The sequence below is a fragment of the Lonchura striata genome, chromosome 5 (assembly GCF_046129695.1).
Source record: "Lonchura striata isolate bLonStr1 chromosome 5, bLonStr1.mat, whole genome shotgun sequence".
Lineage (NCBI taxonomy): Eukaryota > Metazoa > Chordata > Aves > Passeriformes > Estrildidae > Lonchura > Lonchura striata.
The window spans coordinates 67,235,878-67,250,188 of record NC_134607.1 but is presented as its reverse complement, the minus strand read 5'-3'; the positions used below and the strand labels follow the sequence as shown (position 1 = coordinate 67,250,188).

At 38.0% G+C, this 14,311-nt stretch overlaps 1 protein-coding gene across 5 annotated transcripts in view; it reads right to left on the bottom strand.

The window, feature by feature from the left end:
- Positions 1-14,311, bottom strand: part of USP6NL (USP6 N-terminal like) — a 111,243-nt gene that overhangs the window by 37,435 nt on the left and 59,497 nt on the right. For all 5 annotated transcript variants that reach the window (XM_021530972.3, XM_021530975.3, XM_021530974.3 and 2 more), the window contains one exon: positions 3,322-3,361. In XM_021530972.3, the coding sequence (XP_021386647.2) occupies positions 3,322-3,361 (40 nt within the window). The remainder of the gene's footprint in view (positions 1-3,321; positions 3,362-14,311) is intronic.

Here is a 14,311-nt window from a genome sequence, read left to right as displayed (position 1 = left end):
ATTGCATCAAAAATGTTGGGGGAAATAGAAAATAAAATTATTACTTATTTTCCCAACAGAATCCTAATTTTACTTCTAGCTTTTACCCATCAGAATTTGTGCATTCTTTCTCAGCTATCAATGCAATAAAATGGGCTTCTTTAACTCCCTGAATTTCTTTAATCCAGGAGCCCAAAGTCTTGCATTAGCAGAAGTATAACTTGGTGAAGTTTAGGCCCACCCCAACTATGATAGGTCCACAAAATGCCCTGGAAATAAGTTGGTTTGGATTTTCAAGTTGTTTTTTGTTTGAATTCAAACTCTGTAAGCCTGACACAAGTATAAAAATGTAATGGGGAAACAAAGTGCCTCTACCTTATCTAACTACTCATGCTGCAATCAACTGCCCATATTCCTGTTCTGGTTCTGGCTGTATTGGGCAATATCTCAAATACCTGCCTTTTACATTTTTTCAAAAAGACATTTCTTAAGATTTTTTAGAGGAAAGCTATTGCTTCCAAGATTTCACAACACCGCTTCTGATTCTCCTTCACACTTGCAACGCCTTTAAGGAATCAGCATTTTCAACAGCTCTTAAAGCAGCTGTTCTTTAGGCATAGTTTATACTGCAGGAATAAGAGGAAGTCAGGAAAGGTCTCTGCACTCACCACGTTGTTCATGTAATTGGTAAGAAAATAAAATCCTATCTGCTTCTACAATCTTTTTGTTTATATGTCTGATCTGCTTTCAAGATTTTTGGTCTTTTGAACCAGAAGCTCACTTCAATTGTATGTTTGTTCAAGCTTTTATGTCTTTGTGTCAATTTACCCATTCTCAAGTGATGCTGCTGTAGTCAAAATAGCAATTATTTTTGTGTTCAGTTCTTGAAAACTTTTAGCTATTTCTTTCCCTGTCTGAATTATGTTCACTTTTATATCTAACAGGTACAACACTGAAAACACAGACAGATCTGAGCCAACTCATTGCAGAGCAGAGGGATGCTGCTACTGCTCTTTCAGACATGTTCCATGTAGTTGTCACCAAAAAAAAGGGAAAAAAAATCCATTTATCTGTCTTCTGCATACATTTTACACTTTGAAGCATTTTTGCCATTGGGAGTAACAGAATCCCTAATTAAAGCAGAGCTGCTTTCCTACTCTCATGTCAGTAAACAATGCATTAGTGAAAGCACAAAAATCATGAAGTTGCCAAGCACCCTCTCATGTGCAGCACTCCACCTTCCAGGAGAGCACATGTGCCAGGGGCTGAGGCTTAAAACAATGCTTCAGCAGAAACCTCCCACAAAACCACATCTTGCTGAACTGCACCCCAGAGAATTTATAATCAAGCAAACCAATGACAAAACCTAACTGAAAATTACTTCATTATTTCACAGAACTTCAAAATCAGAGTCAGACACAGACTCCAGATTTCCTGAGGTCAGATCTCTGCCTCCTTTCCCCCTGTAGAAAATCTTTCCCCCCCTTGTTTTATCTGAGATGTGCTAGATGATCCATCTTGAGGTTAAGCAATTCATAATGTAGGACAATGATGTGATGCATTTAAGGCATCAAATATGCAGCAAAGTAATGAAGCACCAAAATGAGTAATTATTACTGTTAATGCAGAGTAAAGGCACTATGACCAAAAATACACACACAAATACACATCCAGAAATCCCAGCCTAAGGGTTTTTTCTATGTGAAGAACAGATTCCAAATTCACAAGTATATCAACCTTTTATGTAAGCTGCAAATGATATGAAAACTCGAGTTAGGAATATTTTTTAGAATTCACAAGGCAAAAGGAAAGTATAAATAGTTCTGCTGAGTGACTTCAAAAGACATTGTGCAGAAAGCTTTTAATCTTAGCCTACATTAACATAACACAGTAATCCTTATGAATGGTATCTAGAAAATGTGAAAGATTCAAACTCTGCTGACAGGAGCCAGATAAAGCTCGTCTGATACCAGCAGAGGTCAGGATACCATCAGGAGTGTAACCAGGAGTATCACTGGATAATTATTAAAACACACTAGACTTGCAATTTAACACTGAGTCCATTAATACAGTTTCAATGCTGACACTTTGAGACAGCACAAACACAATTTTGGACAGAGAAGTGAGACACTTTCCCTCAAATAATTTAAAGCTAACTACAAAGTCACAGTGAATCAGAGCCTCCAAACACATCTACCACAGCAGCTGCAAGCTGCCTAATATTTATACTCAGAGACCCACACCCCCTGCTGTGTCCTTCTGATGGAAATGAAAGTATACATACACTCACTGTGTTATTAAACGTAATGAAACATGGCAGGAAAAGGCAACTATTTCAGTCTGTGTATGCAAAACCACACATGAACCAAGGCAAAACAAAGAGACTTACAAGTTCTATTCTTTCACAGTAAACATCTCTTACTAGCTTCAGTATGTAATTGAAGCATAAAATAATTAATTTTCAGAAGCATTGCTGCTCTTAACACTTAAAGAGCAGAGCTGCCTTGAAATAAGTCATTCCATCTTATTTCCATGTATTCTTTTGATTTGTGCAGCCAAGAGGGATAAAGTATTTGAAGTTGTAAGTTTAAGTTATCTTGAGTTTTCTGATTTGATTTGGTCTTGGAGGTAACAACAGACCTGACTCACCAAGGGAAAATAGCAACAGTAACTAGGCCCAGACAAGCAGAAATTCAGTTCCCCATTATTTTTCCACATTCCCAACACATCAGCTGTCAAATTATTTCTCCAGAACCCTCTAGCAGCAGAAGGATTTTTGGACCAGGACCTGCAGCAGCTGCCAACAGGACCTGCACGTCTGAAACACACCCAGCTCAGCAACTGAGCATTACAAGGGAAGTCACCACACCGTGGTGGCAGCAGGATATTTGTCACCATTTCCCAAAGCAGCAAAGCAGCCCCTGCCCCTCAGGACAGCAGCACACACCTGGGTGTCAGTGCCACCACCTCGCTCACATCATCCATCCCCTGCACAGCTGATGGCAGCTCCTGGCACAGGACCACAGCTTTCACTTTTTCACGGCAGAGCTGGGTATGAGCTCTTAAAGTAGCTCCATTTCCTTCACTAGGCCATATAATGGGAGAGGAATATTCACTCTCACTAATAGGAACAAATGTAAAAACAAGTGGGCCCCTAGAGACATGCTGGTGAGTTAATATGGCCTCAATGGTGACAGTTCTTAGGGGACTTAAATGTGCTTCTTTGGAAATGTAAATCACTAAAATGCTTCATCAACTCATCTCACAGTGATTTATATTTTTAAAAGCTGTAAATCTGTGAATGTTTACTTACTAGTAAAACCTGGAGGACAATGGACTTACCTTTTCTATCACCACATCATGGACAGGAAGCTCCTCTGGACTGAAAATAAAGATAAAGTTTATATTAGTCTTGGTTGATCTCAGCACAAAATCATTTCTGTATAGGCTCTTACAAGTCAGCACTTACACCAGCAATTTGTAGTAACAATTGAACAAGAATTCTGAACTGCAAAGAAGAAATAATATGTTAAGTACAGAACTAGGATTTTAAATCAAAGTAGCTGCATAACTTAAGAAAAACATCACATAGCTTAAGAGAACTTTTTTTTTCTTCTGTAAAAGCACTCTGCAATACTACTGAACTGAAACCCAAGTGATTTTTGTTTTGTTTTCTTTGACCATACTATTATTAGCTGATTTACCAACAAAAACAAAAAGCTTCCTCCTTTACTACTGTGCTCAAGGAAAGGCACTGAGATTTTGCTTGACTTAGGAGAGTTAACTCACATGTTCTCAAAACTACAAATCTCACTCTAAGTAACAAGCAGGAGGTAGCAGAAAAAGAAATTAGTCAAGTTACTAGGTACCTAATTAATACTAAAAATTAAAGTCTTTTCACTTCTTACCCTAAGCCTAAAAAGGCAGCTTAGGAATTGAAAGCTTGAAGAGCAATCTTTGACCTGATACATCTTCAGATGTATCTTCCTTTCATTTCATTCTGAGGCCTCTGACTTCTGTTTTTGTTAACAAAAACAGAAATTTGTGCTTTTCCTCTCAAAAGTAACTGGACCACCTTGATGCCAAGAGAGCCTGCCTTCCCCTGCAGCTTCTGAAAACACAGCAGCTCAATTGTAACAAGCAACTCCCTTCTACTCTTGAGGTCAGATAAATAACACACCCAACAAAACCATGTTTAAAAGGGACTAAAACACAGGAAACATGTGAAATACTTTTAAAAGTTCCTACTGAGTCTTGATATTATGAAAAAACCCTCACACCCACATCATTACAGTTTTCTACAGAGCAGCTATTAACCACCAGTATTTTAGACCTGTATTCACTTTGTGCATGGCTGACCTTGGCAAAGGCTACAGAAGTTAAGGCTGCAGTCAGTATAACAATACTCTGATGCAAAACACTTGAATTGTATTCAATCTTATTTCATTTATAAGATGCTGTTTCAGATTCCAAAGTTATATTTGAATAAAGAAATACAGAATGAAGAAATACATTTGAACCACTTCATCTAATGGAAAAACTTGCTCCCATCAACACCTTCACAGAGACCATACACAAGTCAAAGTTTCCAGTCCACATCTCAGAAACTAATTTTAAACCCAAGACTGTTGCTTTTGAGCAGCATTGCAAAAAGCATCATTCATTTAGAAGCACTTAATATATGAAAGTTTTTTTTGCTGAACAACATAATCAAAAAAACTCTTGATCAATATTTAACACACTAGAAACAACATCTAGTCAGTGCTACTTGTAAATGTTAACAAAATTATAGTATTGTGCATGCTCTCATAACTATATCAGCTGAAAGCAGGCCCTTCCTATGCCAAATGTGACGTAGAAATTCAGCTTATTTGAAGTGGGAAGAAAAAGCAAAAGGGAAGAAAAAATTCAATTTAATACAATCAGCTTAGGGTGGTTGTTGCTTGGTTTGATGCACAAAGACTTCTAGGCCTTCTCACATCACTTAAATTTCCAATTCTTCAATGACAGTTGCAGGCCCTGCCGACCCTCCACGAGCCTCCCACAGCAGCCTCATTCTTCCAGCCCTACGAGGTCACACCAGCAGCTGGCTGGGCACACAACAAACTCTTTTTCCTCCAGTGCTGCCTGCAAGGCAAGGATCTGCCAGCTCCGCATCCCCGCGGACTCACAGCAGCCACAGCAGCTCCTCTGCTGAACTGGTACCACTTGACAGCTTCTCCTCACACTGGCATGGAAGCTAATCACATGAAAGATTAATCAAATCTTATTTTTCACAAAGAGAGAATGAGTTCTAGTGATGTAGTAAGGAATTGCTCTCTGCTAATTTTGCAAGTTATCATCAATGTACAAAGAAAAGGCACGGCTGAACCTCCTGAGCAGGAAAAGGCTGCCCTCATGTCCTGGGGAGCAGACACCAAATTAATCCAAAAGCAAATTTATGCCCAGATCGCTCATTGTTTTGTTGAGCTGCACAGCTCTGCACTAATACCACAGTCACACTGACATTCCACAGCAGCACATTAAGGCAGCCCCGTGCTGTTATCCCTCAAGACGCTGCTGAGCACCTGGCAAACAGCACAGAAGCCAAATGAATTGCCCAGGGCTGCTCAGAAACCCACCGGACCTGCAGGAGTTCCTGGAGATCTCCCTCTCCATTAACAAAATGCCATCAACTATGCCCCTATACTCACATATGTAAATATTAAAACCTACCCTGCAAGGACTGAATGAAAGGCAGTGCAGGCATACAAATGCTCTCAAAGCTCCTAAAGGTACTTTAACTAAATATATTTCCATTTAGTGTGTTCTCTATGCAGAAACATTAGAGATTTTCTTTTATTTGAGAGAATCAGACACAAAATCAATTTATGTCAATGAATCTGTTATTTCATTGTACCTTCCCTTTTTTCTTTATAATGATGCATCTTCTCCTTCCTTCCCCAGCCAAGCCAATCAAACATTTTTACACCTTAATTATTTCTTTTAAAAAATAATCTTCTCTAGCCATTCCCAGTCTATTTAAACTTGCATTTCTCCATGGTTTTTATCTGCATACTTCACCAAATAATAAACAGAAATAGCGAAAAGTATTAACGTAATATAGCTATATCCTGCCCTAAGATGACTGTTTTCCTTTAATAGCTGAAGTAATATTCATTTAGGGGATCCAGAGAGAACAGAACTGATTAACATAATTAGCTTGGAACCATACAATCCTAGATATCCAAAAGAGGAGCCACAGGGATGCTTTTAAATGAAGTCATGAAAATAAGGTATCAGCAGAAACAGGATCTTAACACTCTGCTGTCCCCACTAAATAAAATCTGAGTAGGTAAAGTCAGCTGTTGGATGATCCAGTGTGGGAACTCAAAATGTCTCTCAGACATTTTTAGAGGTTCCAGGCCTTGGTCAGAAGCATTTTAGACCCTGGCAGGCAGCTGGAAACAGCTGTGATTTTGAGTTTGAGCCATGGAATGAGTTACCAACTTTGAAGGTAGAACAAGCAGTCACAAAGGGTTAGATAGCATAGTAAAAGTAGTTACAAAGTAGAGGTGAAATTTTTTTAGTATTGTACAGGGGGGTTTTAGTACCTGTACAGAGGGGTTGTTATTTTGTACATGGGGGTCAGAAGTTCTAAGATGGAGGAAAGTGGGCTGATCCTGTTCTTCCTCCTTCTTCCTTGCCTCCATGTTCTTAATGATGCTGGCATTCACAGATTGGTTTAGAGTAGAAAAGCACTTGGTAATATAGGTATTGGGGAATAACTGTAAACATGTTATACGTAATATATCTTATAAAAGATAGCAGCAGCCCTGGGCGGGGAGAGAGAAGAAGACAGCAGATAGAGAGGATGTCAGGGTGTGTGTGTGCCTCTGCCTGGGCCGCTGATCAAACAGCCACAGCCCAAGAACATAATCTGTTAGATAACTAGCAATAAACTGCCTTGAGACCGAACATCAAAAGACTGTGGAGTTTTTCTTTGGAAGCATGGCTTGGAGGAGAGACTTCGCCACCACACGAGACCCCAGACCAAGCTCGGGGTTCTCACAATCCAGGAATTAGCAATGACACACCTGGTCTGTGCCTTGCCATGAAGATAAGAGCTCCCAGCTGCCACATGGGATCCCAACAGCCTGTCACTGCCAAGGAGCTCTGCAGTCACAGCACTAGGAGAAAGGGCTGAAGATCTTGTCTCCAAGCTGGGAGCTGCAAACCACTGCAAGAGCAAATCCCAACTACAGTCTGACAGTCACCCTGCTACAAGGTTCCTCCAAGACATCTCACTGGAAGAAAGTAAATAGTGGATTCCAAGGTCTGACTGCAACTTAGGATTTCTACCCATTGGTAGAAATGGTGGTGATCCACAGCACCTGCCCAAAGCTATCCTCCCATCTTTCAGTCTGGACTACTTCCACCTTCTAGTGAGGTCTCCAAGATCAAAAGACAAGATTTCATTCATTAGACCTGATTCAAAGTGCCTTTTTTTTTTTTAATGTTTTAAGAGATGAATGGATCTTACATCTTTAAATCCACCATAGTGGCTAACACAGGTTTTCATGCATGTTTCAAGAAAACTTTTTTAAAAATTATGTCAAATGCATAATGATCTGTCACTTCAGAACATTAAATATGCAGATTTATGGTTTTGACCATTACAGCATGTGTTGTAATTAACCTCCTTGTGTAACAGTGTTAGTTGAAATAAATTGAAAAGTCTAAGACTTAACAAGCTTATAGTCCCCTACCCACTATTGCTGCTTAAATCAGTAATCTTTAAATAGCACTTTGTGTTTGTATTGAACAAATACATCAAGGAAGGACTTTCTTATATTAGACACTCGACAGATTTATTCTTTTCCTACATTTCTATTTGAATCCCAAGTATACTCCCTGCTGACTCAAATCACAGCATTTTCCTGTTTCTGGTTTGGCTTAAGTTTAAGAAATGTAAAGCCTTCTCTGTCCTTTGCAGATTCAGTTGAGGATGGAAGATATTTAGTGCAATAATCAACCTTGGTACACCAGTCACCCCAGAACTTCAAATTCCAGAGGATCAATTAATTTCTTTACAGTTACAAACTGGACAAGGTCTGACAACAAAATTTTCATTGGGGAAAAAAAAAAGTGGCAAAAATTGACCACAGTAAGACCAGAAATACTACAAAGTTTAAGTGCCTGAAGAACAGTAATGTTCAAAATCTTTTAGTATGTTATATTTGTATTTCTCAATTTCTATTTCAGAACTGGCCAGGGCACCGTGAAGAACTTTGGGGCTTGTTATAATGAAATATTTGTGGGAATAACTGTGATACACACAAGTCATTTAATTAAAAAGTCAATTACATTCAATATTTCTATATTACTGAACCCAGTGTAATACATTAAAAAGGTTTAATCCTCACAAAGCCTGCAAAGCAGTACCTATGCAAAAGATTTTCTCAAACTACTAATCAATTATTTTCTCATGCTGTCCTCTAAGTGCAATAGCATCACCCTGTACCACTGCACAGAGTTTCATTTTAAATGAAAAATCAAAATCTGGTGTCACATTTTCAATATAATCTGGGAGAAGTTTCTAGCAGAACACTGATCTTCATAGTCTCATTGAGTTAATCATGAAAAAACAAATGCTGTGCATTCAGCTTGTATTTGTGATGCACTTTTAAATGTTTAAATCCACGAGGAAAACATACTTGCTATTAGCCAGGAGACTTACTTTGAAGGAAGTATTTTTAAAAATTTTTAAAAACAGTCATTTGTATAATTTTGAAACCTTTATGATCAATAAGTTTGTGAGGAAACATGGACAAAAACATCAGTAAGGTATAAAACTCCAAACCAAAAGTGATGTCAAATGAATTTGTAAGTGATCATGCAAAGATAAAGGTATGAAAAGGGAAGGATTCACTTGACATGTGTCTGAACATGAAGAGCTTTAGTATAAATGGAGTTTTCTTGCTCCACAATATGAAACTCAGATTGCTGAAGTAACAGCTTGCACCATTACAGTATCCAGACATATTAGGAAAAAGTAAATCTTCCCAAATAGGTACAGCTTTAAATTGTGTGATTTGTCAGGAGTGAGTTGTAGGAGTCTATGGCTTTACTAGACACAAAAAAATGAGTATATTCACACTGGGAAACCAATTCTACAGCAATAAACACACTAACAAGGTGTTCTATTAGCTCTGCCTCCCCCACAATGTCTGATGCATGGCACATAAAGCTGTCAGGGCAATATGGGGTATTATGGATATGTACAGCAGTGCTTTGCAACAGCATCACACCTTCAAGGTAGTTTGCAGAGGAATCCTGACTATGAATACTACTTTAATCTTCCATCTTTTCAAACTAAATGAAAGCAAAAGTGTTATTTTCAAAATCAATAACACACGGAAAAGATTTCTGAAAATATTAAGGAGAAGGTAAGAAAGCTTTTGTTTTTCACAGATAAAGTTCTATGGCTCACTTCCTTCTTTCTATATCACAATGTACTTACAAACTCGTAATTTTGATTGAGTCTGCCTCTTAAAATAATTGGAGCTCTGCTACTGTAATCATTCACTTGGAATTTTCACTGAACAACCTCTGCACAGTATGGGGGTAGTGACTACAGCAGATTAAGAAACAGCTTTCAGAAGTTTTGTTAAAATTCATAAGCAAGCCAAAGCAATTACTTAACATATGGGATAAGCCAGTGTGACATTCCACAATATAATTATCAGGAAACATGCTGCAAGAAAGAATTTAATGCTGGCAAAAGGTTGGACCACATGTGATTTTGTGACTAAAAATCACTTTTGTGATTTTTATTTGCAATTATTTGTGGTTTCTGTGGATGTTGCTGCCAATTTGCACAGCCCAGTGCCATGAACATGTAGCTCCTGCCAGAAAGTCTCAAGCAATGTGAACTGTAAGAGAGGAGACAAAATAAAATTCAAGTTTTATAAAATTCAACTAAATCTCAAAATGGTGACTTTTTAGTAAAGTACTTGGCTGCTTGAAAGAAGTTGACTTTGCCGTTTTTATTGCCAATATGAAAAATTATCATTAAATTCATAGCAAAAAATATAGAACTGTGTTTTCACTGCCAAATGCTGAAAAAATGTGCTGTCCTTTGTTTTTAGTGGAAAGGTGTGTTCTATATGAAAACTTGAAAGCTTCCCCAGCATGGAATCAGAACACCTTTAAGAAAATTTATAATCTGCTGAACTGAGCACATCAGCATTTCTAGTGATTTTTAATGTCACTTTAATTGCATATAAATGAACAGTGAGGTTAAAAATGTCTTCTCAGAACCAAGTTTTTATAGAAAGATAAAAATTAGCCTAAACTACCTTAAAATTCCCAAGAGTCTAAAAGGCAAATGAAAGAGAATGCCTTGTTTCTAATTTGCATTTGATAGATGTCTAAAACACCTAGGATTTTCTCCTTAAACACATTATCTCCTGTTTTGTAGTACTGCTCAAAGGTTCCTTCCCGTGCAGATTACTTACACCATAAATTAACAGCGATTCATGGTTTGCATGTTGGCAGCTTCACCTGCATTAAAATTCATGCACTATGCAAAGCATATTTGAACATAAATTACCTAAGATGGTATTGTTCCAGCAATATATACTTGTTCGATGCTGAAGTTCAAAGCATTATGTACCTACACTTGTTTCTTTGAGGAAATAAACTTCAGTGGTCTCAAATCCCATTTTGGTGGGTCCTTCATTGGGTCAAGAGTAGCAGCATCTTTGAACTTCTAAAAGCTGTCCCCCCCTTTTAGCATCCTTTAAACCTGTGCCAGTGAAACACACTCTGGCCATTCCCTACATTCAGTTACTTTCATCTTCTAGAAATGCTAAATTCCATAGAAAATAAATGAAATAAATATATACTTCTGTTTTACAGCTTAAGCAGTAACTCAAAACCATTGCATATTGCTTTATGAATGTTGTATAAATTAAATCACATTAACATAGTCAATCATTTTTTTCTCAGTTCTGCTACCTAATAGCTCTTTTCATAAAAGGAAGTACTTTATGAAATCCTAGTACACACTGGATGATCTACTCAAATCAAGCAGCAGCAGCTGTTAACAAAAAAACACGTTATTTGTCCTTAGTTGGCAGAATTTTCCTGCAGCTTTTTTTTGTGTTTGCCATCAAATCTACAGGATTGCGTTCACCTCATTTCCTTCTATATCTGCAGAGAATTGCTGAAGTGACAGCCTGGAGTAACTCAGCTGAGAGAATGGATTTAAGATTCAAATTTCAACTCTAGTCCCAAGAATAAACTTAAAATAAAGCTAAGCCAAAGAAAGGGGCAACACTGTGACACAGATTTAGGAAAAAGAGAAGACGACCATACCATTCTAAATTACAGCAAATAACAACAGAACATTTCTTCCTACCACAGGAAGACCATGCATGAAAGGAAAGCTAAAGAACCACACACTAGATAACCACAATTACACAAGGGGAAAGGAAAGACAACAAAATACTGTTGCAAAAGAAATTAAATGCACAGTCCAAGTCACAGAAAAATTCATTGGTAACTTCTAGTCACGTAATTTCTAGGCACTTCCTCCTTCTAGTGAAGTCCTACCACTAAATACACAAGTGCAAATATATACAACTGCAAAGCTCACAGGTGACCACCCTTTGCTGCATCTGGTTTAGACAATTTTCATGAAACAGCTTTGAATAAACAAGCACTTTCCCCATAAGGCTGACAAAGAATACTTGTTAAAAGAGCAAGTGTGAGAAGAAGTGAACAACAAAGGCACTGAAGACTTCCTTGTAGTAACCAAAACACCTTCTAAAGCAACACTTCTGACCACACGCTCTTGCAAAAATAAGACCTCACTTTAAGGAAGCAAATACTGCAAACTGCCATGGACAGCTCATGCTTTTGGACACAGCTTCAAATGCATGCACACAAAGAGAAGACTCACGACACAACCACCACCAAGAGTGCAGACAAATTCACAGCACAGTGTTCACTTCCCTCATGGAAGCAGAGCTGTAAACTCAGTCACAATGGACAGGACTAAGCAAATTTTACAGCAGGCCCAATGTACTCTTCCACTATCAAGGATGATTAAATAAAATTACCTATTTACCCTGGTCTCTGAACCAGCCTCACCACTTCACAGCTGCATAGTAAGCAAGGATTCATTTCAATTTATCAGGAATTCTATAACTGATAAATCACGTGTTTGCTGTGTTTTCAAAACAGGTTATGTCATACAGAAATGCAATTAAAATACTATTGTAAAAGTAGTTCCCCATGGAAACAGGCAAAGAGGAAAATAAAAAGGACAGGATTTGTCTAATGCTAGGAAGATGGACCTAAAAAAAGCATTTCAAATCTCAATAACTAACCCAAGAAAACTACCACTTCTATCCAAAAAATAAAGATAATATCCTCAAGGTATATTAGGGCAAAAGGAAAGAATGTTAAATAGAGCTGAAATCTGTGGTTGGGTTTTTTTTTTTTTTTAACAGTAGTTCCTCAATATGATTAGCAATGAATATTCTGCAGCAAAATAAGTCAAGGCAAGTGTATCACATATTAGAAGGCAGAATCCATGCCACATAATACAAGATTCCAATGGAGATAAGAGAATTCAGCAGAGTTCCCATGGTAGATCTTAATAATGCCTCATAAAAATTCTAGACAGACAAAATGAGGCATATTTGTATACTGAGGAGAAAAAGAAGAGAAACACAACTTTTGTCTAGTAAGAGAGATCTGAACTTTTATTAAAATAAAGATTTGCCTTTGGCAGCTGAAAGAGGCTGAACTTGGCACTTCTTCCCAAAGGAGGGAAGACTTTAGCCACTCTCCTGACAAGAGGGTCTGACCCTGTCTCACAAAGCTGAGGAGAAGAAAATGACAGCAAGTCCCTACTGAGTGACCAGCATAAATAAAATGCAGTAAGCTGACATTTATAAGTGCACTGTTAATAATAAATGCTTCATTGCTATTTTAGCACATGACCACATCACTTAACATGTTTGGCAATATTTACTGTGCCTAGAAAATTAAGAATAGTGGTTCTGTTTGACTAGGAACAGTAACTTTGCAACGCTTCTTGTAGCCTTGGAGCTCTTTCCTTGAACTCTGATGTGCAGATTTCATGGCCTTAAAAGGAAATGGCTTTAAACTGAGGCAGAGGAGATTAGATTAGATATTAGAAAAAATTTTTTCACTTTTAGGGTGGTCAGGCATTGTAACAACTCCCTCCACCTAGGGAGGTGGGTGGAATCACCATCCCTGGAGGTGTTTAAGAGGCTTCTGGATCTAACACTGGGTGATGTGGTTTAGTGGTTATGGGGTTACAGTGATGGTGCTGGGTTTACTGCTTATCTCTTCCCGATTCTATAACTCTCCTACTAAACTTTGAAATTAAAATTATATAAAATCCCTAGTTTTTTTAATAACTGCTGTTACCAAAATCTCAGCATAACTTATTTTGCTGCCAAGAACCCTCAGAGACCTGTCCTTGCAGCCCTTATCTGGAGATAATTCACTTATGTACCCACCCAAGTCAGCACGGAGAGCTGTGCAAGAGTTACTGCTCTTGGACATGTGGTTCAAGAGCACACAGGAGAAAACACTAAGGAATACTTCAGAGACAAGGACTATTTTCCAGCATGGCTACATACAAATTACCACGAAATAGAATCCAAGAGGGGATAACTGGTTGCTCATCATATTTCTCCCTATCAAAAAGTTCAAGGTAAAATAATAATACTGGAGGAAAAAAAAAATAATAGTTTAATTTGCAGACATTTAATGGAGTATCTCACTGCTCAACTGAGCTCTCAGTTTCTTTGCTTCCCAAACTCATTTTTGGAGCACCCTGTAGAAATGCATTGGAGCTAATAAAAATGCACTATGTTTTCTAAAGAGTGAAGTTCGATGGAGAAGAGCAGGTAGGTCTCATGTCAGGAAAAGAAAGAATGAATTCTGCTATTTGAAAAGTGCCTCTGGCAATGTGATAATCTCCATCATTAGCAAACTATTCTCAAAGCATGTTCTCTGCTTTAACAGGCTCATGGGATAAAGACTAAGGGTATGAGTCATATTATCAGCTGCTGTGAATTAGTTTAATTCCATCAGAATCAGCACAGAGCTACTGTAAGAGTAACACAGGAATCTAACCCAAATTTTGGAGAGAGACTCTCATGAATGGGGTGAGGGGCAGAACATATCTGTATTTTCTACCACTAGTACTTCTATTGTACCACTCCTTAGTCCTCAGGGGGTAAAAGCCCACTTGAACAACCTTGCAAAATAAACCTCCAATCTGCCCAGTCTCACTATGCTGATC